The sequence below is a fragment of the Podarcis pityusensis genome (genome assembly GCF_964106645.2).
Source record: "Podarcis pityusensis genome assembly, chromosome: 2".
Taxonomy (NCBI): domain Eukaryota; kingdom Metazoa; phylum Chordata; class Lepidosauria; order Squamata; family Lacertidae; genus Podarcis; species Podarcis pityusensis.
The window spans coordinates 127,272,516-127,282,228 of NC_138029.1; the positions used below are offsets into that span (position 1 = coordinate 127,272,516).

Genomic DNA, 9,713 nt, shown 5'->3' on the forward strand with positions numbered 1-9,713 from the left:
GCTCCCTCTCACTCTCTCGAGGGGGAGGACCCCGAACCGGGCGAGCATGAAACCCGGGAAATTTAAGGGACATCATCAGTCTGGGACAGCAGCGGGAAATGGCGCTGGGATAAGGGAGTTTCCCGCCAAATAAGGGACGGTTGTCAGCTATGCGTGGCATACATAAACATATTTACATCTCTTTTATGTATTTCTGCTCCAATTAAGGCTAATAAAAATGTCTCTGGCTTTTTATTAAAGTTATATTTTAAAACCTTTTTCAATTCATTATACAGTGGTACCTCGGGTTAAGTACTTAATTCGTTCCGGAGGTCCGTGCTTAACCTGAAGCACCACTTTAGCTAATGGGGACTCCTGCTGCTGCTGCGCCGCCAGAGCATGATTTCTGTTCTCACCCTGAAGCAAAGTTCTTAACCTGAAGCACTATTTCTGGGTTAGCGGAGTCTGTAACCTGAAGCGTATGTAACCTGAAGCCAAGGTACCACTGTATATTGTATTGGAAAAGGTGGGGCGAGTCTCAACACCGCCAAAGGCAGACGTTTTCAACCCATGTGCCGTGGCCTCCAGGGGTGCCTTGAAAGATGGTGAGGGGTGCCAGGGGCAACACTCGTCTCTGTCCCTCTTTCCTTTTCTCCCTCCCCGAATGCCCCCTCGCGTTCCCGGTGTCCCCATCCTCTATTTGTGCAGTTGGTTCTTCCTGCCTAAGTCTAGAACCTGACATTTGCCCCTGTTGAAATTCATTTTATTAATTTCTCTACAATCCCGCCGCATAGGATAAAAAGTCCCTTATTTTTCCTTACATTTCCAACATATATTTCAGCCGGTTTTATACATTCTTGCTATCTGTACTGGTGTTATGTACCATCTATAATGAGTTGAAGAAAATGTTCCAATTAACATTTGTAAAAAAGCCTGAAGCATTTCTGTTAGGGATTGTAGGGAAAGACCTGCCAAGGAAATTAAAGAACATATTTATGTACGCAACAATGGCGGCAAGAGTCCTAATAGCACAAGGATGGAAGAATGAGGAAGTCCTGACAAAAGAACAGTGGCAAGAGAAATTGATGGACTATGCGGAACTGGCAAAATTGATGCACAAACTACGCGACAAGGACAACTGTGACTTTAAAGAAGAGTGGGAACCTTTTACAAAGTACTTAAAGGAACGACAAAATGAGTAGGACTCCTTGGCAGGTTTCGAATAAACATAGACAAATTTATTTGTTAACATAATAGATAGATAACTTAGAGATTTTTACTTAGCAGAGAACAATATGTGTTAATAAATCAGAAAGAGGAACTGAGGGAAGTTGTAGGGGGGAGGGAGGGGGAAAATGGGGGAAAATATAATTGTTGGGATAATTTATTATGTGAAAATAAAAAAGAAGAAGAAAAAATAAATTTATTTTATTGATCTTCCTTGCAAATACAGTATGAAGTCACTCATTTTTGTTTTTTTAAAAAAACAACTTGTAAAGCAGAACTCTTTAAATAAGCTGGAATCAGGGCATTTAATTTTTTTGCAAAATAAACAGAAACCCCCACAAGTGAAGCTTTCCCAGATCTTCCAGCCTGGTCATGTTGTTGCATGAGAACAGCAGGGCCAGGAAAAAACAAAGAACAAAAAGCGCAGGTGTGTGTGGAGCTATTTTTTTGAGACGGGAGAGGCGCCCCCCACCGCCCCCATGCAAGAAGATCAAAATGAAGGGGAGGAGACCGTCTTGCAGCCCCTTGCAAATTTGTCAAAAAAAGGACATGTACTGAAAAAAGAGAGACAATGCACGTACTTTGGAAAACCCAGAAAAACTTCAATAAAAATTATTTTTTTAAAAAAGAAAACGCCACGGATTTTGTAACATAGCTGTCAACTTTTCCCTTTTTTTAAAGGGAAATTCCCTTATTCCGAATAGGATTCCTTGCAAGAAAAGGAAAAAGTTGACAGCTGTGTTTTGTAACTGCCTGCCCCCCCCCCCCGCTCTAATTTTCCCCGGCCACGCCCCTTAACCAAGCCCCGCCCCCAGCTCTGCTCTATGCTCTACGCTCTACCTGAGGAATTCTACCTGACAGGGAATAACGCGCCTTCTTTGCCTGTACAAGTCACATCCATGGACCTACTCCCCATCTTTCTGGCCCTGCCCCCCCCCGCAAGGGCACCCCTCCCCCGCCCCGGGTTCTTCTGCCTCAATTTCCGCTTACAACGCCAGGAAGGACGCGAAAGAATAGTTCCAAAATCTGGTTTTTTTTCTTTTTTCCCCATTTTATTTTTTGCACCCCTGGCAATAATTCCACCTGGCACCCGGCGTCAGGAACGCAAAGGAAAGGGACACATCGCTGAGCAGGAACAATTGCAGGTGCAGCGTCCGTAAGATCCGAAAACAATCCCCCAAAAAACAAACTTCCCCCCATCTTTTTTTTTTTTTTTGGTCCTTCCATCTCTCTGGTCTCCCTCTTTTAAAAGTTGCAATGACTCTTTAGTCCTGCGTGGGCCTCCCAGTCTCCCCCCGCCTTTTAAAACTAAGAAGATGCCCACTGCCTTTTTATCATGTTGCCCGGCAAAACCACCCTGCAAAGTCCCGGGGAATATTCAAGCCTTCCCCATAGCTGCTGTATGAAAGGGCAGAAATTCAACCGGTGGTGACGCTCCCCCCCCCAAAAAAAAATCTCCTGTGCTTCCACATCCCCGATAGCTCAGTTGGTAGAACAACTAACTTAGCCAGCTAGCCCTGGGGATCATCTAATGTTTATTGGATGGATTTCCCCCCTAAATTGATTTCTGAATTCTTAATTTATTGTTATTCACGTTTTATACTGTATTATATGCTGTTTTTTGTTGTTGCATCAATTAAGTGTTTTAAATTTGTTGCTAGCTGCCCTGAGCCCGGTTTTCTGAACCGGTAAGGGCAGGGTATAAATAAAAAAGTATTATTGTTGCTGTTAATCTCAGTGTCATGGGTTCGAAACCCACATTGGGCCAAATATTCTTGCCTTGCAGGGGGTTGGGCTAGATGACCCTGGTGTCCCTTCTATGAGTCTATGATGCTAAAACGTAGAAAAGGGAGAGGGGTTCTGGGGATTACTTCTGCCCAGCTGCCTTCTGCAAGCTGAAAAGGGGCAAACTGCACTTCTTTGCTGTAATGGACAGCACTCTCAACATGCTCAGAGGCACCATCGCTTCACAAGTGCCTGGGCTCAGCCCTGCCACACACACAGAAGAAAAATTGCGCTGCAGGGCCCAGCTGCCCATTGTGAAGAATCGTGTGGTACAGTCCTCTCCTGCCGCAGCAATTAGCAGGGGATGGTCTCTGTACTCCACAAGAAGGTCCTGTTAAAGGGTCAGTGGCAGACCAGGAAGGTCTCTCATTCCCCTGGGAGCGGCGGAAAAGCTGGGTCCTGATGGGCCAAAAAATAGATCTGGGGCCAAGCCGTGCCCCTCTCCTGGTGAGAAAGACCCGTAGCTGGGAGGAGCAGGAGTGGTGGTGCTGGCGATGTGAGCAGTGGGGTGAGTGATGGTTGTGGGGCTAGCAATATTCAGTCTATGTCAGTTTCTTGTTCTAGCCGAAGGCCATGACAAACCTGCAGCAACAGTGCCAGTGTCAGAAGTGGGGCTGGTGGCGACAGGGGTGTCAGAAGTGGGATCTGAGCCAGCCCTGCTTCATCCAGACCTGGTTGGGCTCTTCTCCTCTGCTCCTTCCACCCCCTCATTTACCCCACTGCTCCTCTAGCAGCAATAACTTTAACGGGAGCAGAAGAAGCTCACTCACATCACTGACCCGCCTCACCCAGGACTGCCCACACTGACTGGCAGCCGTTTCTCTCCGGGTTCACAGACTGGACTCTCTCCCACCCCTGCCGGGAGCCAGTGGCAACGGAGACACGTGACCAAAGCAGGGCGGACAGATGTTCGCGGCTCACTGAATGCAAATGGGCACACACATACAGACACAGATTCTGGCACCGAGGGGGCAGTTCCCGTGGGGGGGGGGCGAGGGGTGACTTTAAAGGTGATGCTCCTTCTCCTCCAAATCCCTCCTTCAGGTCGACACTGGGGATTTCATTCTGGAAAAGAGAAAGGTCGTAGAATCACAGAACTGGAGGGAAGGACCCTCAAAGGTCATCTAGCCCAACCCGCCGCAATGCAGGAATCTTTGATGGTTGCCATATTTCACGTCAAGCGGCGTACACGTTTTGCCCAGCAAGGAAACAGATGAATGAAAAGGGAACCACGCGACCTTGCAGGGGGTTGGGATGGATGACCTCAGGGGTACCCCTTCCGACCCTACAAGCCTTTGGTTCCACCTGCCCCAGACCTGCAGCCTCCTCCTTCCCCAAGGGGCCCGGGGCCTCCTCCAGCTCTACCTGTGCTGTCGCGCTTGCAGGATACTGCCACCAGGACCACCCCGGCGATGGCAAAGAGGACGCCAAGCCCAAACGCCAGGCCACACAGGATGTTCTCCAGGAGCTCCGAGGGGACGGGATTTTGGGGGACTGCAGGAGGGAGGGAGAGGGGACAGAGGGTCAGTCGGGGGTGGGTGTGTGAGAGCACAAGGGTCATTCGGGGCAGGGTGTGGGGAGAGAGGGTGAGAGCAGGGCCTCACCCCAGAACGTCTGGATGCTGAAGGTGTCGCGGGGACTCTTGACGTTGCAGCTGTAGATGTCTCCTTCCTGGGGGGTCACCTCCAAATAGGAGAAGAGCTCAAACTCCAGGTCCTCCACAGGGATTGCCGGAGGGGTGGAGACCCCCTGGGTCACGGGCTGACCTTGGTACGTCCAAGTGACCTCGGCCACCGGAGGGAAGAGGTTGGTCACTGAGCAGACGAGGGTGTTGGGCTGGCCCAGCTGCAGCGGCTGCAGGGGGAAGACCTTCACCTGAGCAATACCTGGGGGGGGGGGGGAGCAGAGGGTGGCAACTTGAGAACGTGGCCTTTTCAGTGGTGGCTCCCTGTCCTTTTACTTACATTATTATTTGTATTTTTTATTTTACTCATTATTATTTTTATTGTAGTTTTTTTTTTATTGTAACATATATTCCACAATTCCTCGCTGCAGGAAGTTTCTGGTGGCTCCCTCCCTCCCTCCCTCTGTCCCCCCAAGGCAAAGAAACCCCCCTCACCTTTCGCTTCCGGCATAATTGCGAAATAGTACGAAAAGTTGCTCAGCACGTCGTTGCAGAGCTGGTTCAGCACCCGGATGTGACTTTGGGGGGTCCGGGTCCGCACCCCCGGCTGGAAATCGGGGAGGCGGGGGTGCCAGGCGGACTCTGAGGAGTTGAACCAGAAGAGCTCCTCATTGTCCAGCGTTTGAAGCATCTCAGGGAGCAGGGAATCTTGCTGGCACACGTAGACCTCAGAAAAGAGGTGGGCAGGATCCTCTGGACAAGAAAAAGAGGGAGATTGGTCGACCGCCGCCATCGAGGTGGAGATAAGAAGCCGCCCCAAATCATAGCTCAGTCAGTAGAAAAGGAGGCTCATAATCTCAGGGACACGGGTTCGAGTTCTCAGGGACACGGGATTGGACTAGATGGCCCTCGAACTCCACAATTATTTTGATTCTGCAATGTGCCTCCATGCACCCCTCCATGTGCCCGTCTTCTGATGCCTGCCCTCTGCCTTCTGCCCTTCACCCTCCCTGGCTAGTAATATGTGCCGGCGATGGATGGCAAGAAAGCACGAACTTTTGATTTGAGTTTCTGCAGAAATGAGGCTGCATTGTTGCATTTTAATCTCGTTTTCAAGTTGTATTTTAATCCATTGTTTTTATACCTGGTGTTAGCCGCCCTGAGCCCGGTCTTGGGTGGGGAGGGCATGGTATAAATAAAATTTATTATTATTATTATTATTATTATTATTATTATTATTATTATACCTGGGGCCATCCAACCTCTGCCTTCTGAGGAAGCTTCTTCTGCTTGCAAACAGCAATTACTGTCAGAAAGTGCTTGTGGGGTGAAACAGGGGTTATTGAGCTGGGGTTGAACTAGATGACCCTGGGAACCCCCTTCCAAATCTATCGTTCTACGAGTCTGTGGTTCCGCCAGAGTCCTGTTCTGACGGCGCTGCTACAAGCGGGGAGAGGAAGGAAGGAAGGAACTTCCTCAATGCAAGTAGGCGGTTTTAAAGCACATTTCCCCCCTCAGTTATGGGGGTTTGGGATTATTAGGGGATGGGGGAGAGAGGGGGAAACTAGGTGCCAAAATACTATTTACATAGTTGAGAGGTCCTGGGCCCGAAGGAAGTCAGATTATCCTCCACCAGGGCCAGGGCCTTCTCAGTGGTGGCTCCGACCTGGTGGAATGCTCTGTCCCAGGAGACTAGGGCCCTGCAGGATTTAACCTCCTTTTGCAGGGCCTGCAAGACAGAGCTATTCCGCCTGGCCTTTAATTTGAATTCAGTCTGATCTTTTATTTCCCTTTTCTTCCCTCCCCTTCCCCTTTTATGAAGATCACCCGCTCTGGGACCCCACAGCTAATTCTCCCCTGGTCTCCTCGCTGGCCCAAGTAGGACCAATTCAACCATCTAGCCCTGGGGATTAGCTAATTCATTTTTTATTGTTATTGTTATTCATGTTTTTATACTGTATTTTATGCTGCTTTTATAATTAAGTGTTTCGAATTGGTTGTTAGCCGCCCTGAGCCCGGTTTTTGAACCGGGAAGGGCGGGGTACAAATAAAAAATTATTAGTAGTAGTATTATTTGGAAAAACGCTGTAAACAACTGTGCCTTCACAGGGGGTTGGGCTAGATGACCCTCATGGTCCCTTCCAACTCGCCAATCCTGTGAGTCGAGAGTGTGCACACGGGTGTCAGATCCGAGTTCAAGTCACACCAGCAGGCTGCTCGGAAGTCTTTCCCCCCCCAGTTAAATTGCAAAAGTGAAACTCGGAAGGGATTTAAAAATAAATAAATAAATACGGGGTGGCATTTCACCTGAGCTCTAGCGAGCCAAGGTCACCTGAAAGTCACAGAGGAGACGGCATCTTCTGGGTGGGGGGCTGAAGACCACCCAGAAAAGAGTTTGGAGAGGGAGATAGCTGCACCGGTTGAATTTCCGCCTGGCAAATGTTAGCAAGTACACGGAGGCTGCCAAGGGAGGCTCGCTGCCCGGTCGTAAGAACTCGCCAGGGCTAGGGAAAAAGCACACAACCTCCCCAAAAAGCCCACCCCCCCAAAAAAACCCCACACCTTCGTTTTCACACCCCACGCAGGTAGGGAATAGGGAGACGCATTTTTGTACCTTGCACTTCGGCCGCTGCAGCCGCCGCTGCCCCCCAGAGCCAGGCCAGGGCCGCCAGACCCCAGCTGCACCTCCCGGGACCCATCGTCCTCACTGCCCCACGGCAAATCTCCGAGCCCCACAGCTGAGTTCCCCCAACTCGCAGCAGCTTCGGGGAGGGAGGATGCCTCTCCCAGGCAGCCAATGGGGTTTCGCTGCGCTTCATCGTCATCAGTTGCCAGGGAGAGGCTGCCCGGTTTCGGCTCTGGAGCGCAGACGGGCTGCTTAGGCTGCGGGAGGAGAGACTCGCAGGGATCCCTGAGGGTCATCCAGCCCAACCCCCTGCAAATGCAGGGACCCCAGCTAAGAAATCCCCGACGCATGGCCCGTCTGACCTCTGTTTAAAAGCTTCCAGTGAATCGTAGATCGCCCAGGAGCCGCCTCCGAAGACGGTTCAGCCGGCGCAGAATTTGGCGGCCAGTTTGCTGACCAGGGGAAAACGGTTTGAACGTTTCGCACTGATCCCGACCCAACTGCACTGGCTGCCAATTAGTTTCTGGGACCAATTCAAAGTGGTGGTTTTGCCTTATAAGGCCTTGGATGGCTCAGGATGATGATGATGATGATGATGATGATAATAATAATAATAATAATAATAATAATAATTCTTCACTGGAGAACAATTTTTTGTTGCATTGACACCTGCAGTTGTTCTAACCTAATTTCAACGTGCTGATTTCATATCTGAAGTTGGTTTTTGTTCTGTAAGCTCTAGGATTTTTTTTTTTGCAATTTTTCGCTTTTCACCATAATCTGTTTTTCACAATGCAAGTATTCAATATTTTATTAAACACATAGCCAAAGTAGTACAATATGAGTATAAATGTAAGTGACTTACATAGCATTGAACATGACATGTATAACATTGTAAATGACATTGAAAAGAACATATAAGAACAATTGAAAAATCTCATGCAACAGAAAATGGAAAAAAAATGTTCCCCAGTGAATAATAATAATACTAATAATTATACCCTGCCCCACCTCAAAGTCTGCCTCTTCCCCTATGAACCAGCCCTGCAATGCTCATCTGGTCCCCTCTTTTTCTGTGCCCCCTAAATGGGCACGAGAACAGGGCCTTTTCTGCAGTGGCTCCCCGTTTGTGGGATGCTCTCCCCAAGGAAGTTCACTTGGCACTTTCATTAGACACCTTTGGGTACCAGGCGAAAGCGTTCCTCTTCCACCTAAGCATTGGGCTGGCTAACATCCCATAAACTTTCACATGTGCTTGTGGGAGGGGGTTATTCTTTCATTCTTCTTCTTATTGGTATATATTTTGTGGGGTTTTTTAATGTCACATTTTTATGCTGCAAACGGCCCTGAAATGTATGCTCAAAGGGCGGCACACAAATTTAATGATAAATAAATAATAGATAAAATAACCATGGGAGTTTTAAGGGTCACCTAAGGGTCATATAGTTCAGCACCTGCAAATGCAGGAATTGGTGTGTGTGTGTGATCTGGGGCATCACGCAGGAAAATGAAGAAGGATGAAGGAGCTCCAGGGACCATAGCTAAACAGGAAACCCCCCCTCCCTACCTGCCCTTGTTCCCCAACACCTGACATTCAGAGGTAGACTGTCTCTGACACTGGAGGTTCTATCCTCCATGAATTACTGCAGACAAGCAAAAGGAGATCTTTCCTGGCTCCAGCAAGCTCTGACCCCCATCCCCTGCCCACTTCCCTATAGAAATCCACCACAGGGGGCTCAGGGCGGGGGGGGGGGGGGCAGAGTTTCGCTTTCACTTCCCTGTCCTCTTCTCGGAGTTTCCCTCTTTGTCAGGCCCTGTTTGTGTGCGCCTGTTATAAAAGACTCAATGAGTCACAAGCAGGAAGTGTGCTTGGGGAAATTCCCAAGCCGCCTGCCGTGCGAACCTCCTAGCAACTTACTCCCGAGAAGCCCCATAAGGGACCTTGGTGAGAGGCGATGTAAACTTGCAAAGCAAAGCTACAGGGAACCAGGCAGAGGGCCTTCTCGGTGGTGGCGCCCGAGGTAAACAACTACCTGACATTTAGAAGACACCTGAAGGCAGCCCTGCCCTGTTCAGGGAAGTTTTAAATGTGTGACATTTTAATGTATTTTTAATCTTTTAATTTTTGTTGGAAGCCGCCCAGAGTGGCTGGGGAAACCCAGCCAGATGGGCGGGGTACAAATAAATTATTATTATTATTATTCCACGCGCCCTTATTGTGGATCCCACGTGCTCTTATTGTGGCCAAGAGACTGATATGGATGAATTGGAAGAATAAAAACAAGATCCTCCTTAATCAATGGATTGGCGATATGATGGAGGCGGACGGGGGCACCCTGGGGCTCATCTAGACCAACCCCTCGCTGGCACAATTCTCCCAAAGCCTCTGTGCCCGGGTGCAGCGGGAGGACAAAGAGAAATTAAGGCAACCACTAAGTGATGGGTGCAAATTGATTAAAAACCGCCTTCGAT

General features: G+C 49.1%; 1 protein-coding gene across 2 annotated transcripts; it reads right to left on the reverse strand.

Moving 5' to 3' along the window:
* Positions 1 to 1,195: 1,195 nt before the first annotated feature.
* Positions 1,196 to 7,383, reverse strand: LOC308466231 (class II histocompatibility antigen, M alpha chain-like). Of its 2 annotated transcripts, XM_080986952.1 has the most exons (5): positions 7,230 to 7,383; positions 5,111 to 5,368; positions 4,596 to 4,877; positions 4,357 to 4,485; positions 1,196 to 4,056 (listed from the first exon to the last, which is right to left on the reverse strand). In XM_080986952.1, exons 1-5 carry the CDS (start codon positions 7,312 to 7,314, stop codon positions 4,052 to 4,054), a joined length of 759 nt encoding a protein of 252 aa, XP_080843078.1. In that variant the 5' UTR covers positions 7,315 to 7,383; the 3' UTR covers positions 1,196 to 4,051. The 2 variants fall into 2 exon arrangements, with proteins under 2 accessions (XP_080843078.1, XP_080843079.1); XM_080986953.1 differs by lacking the exon at positions 4,357 to 4,485.
* Between the last annotated feature and the right edge of the window lie 2,330 nt (positions 7,384 to 9,713).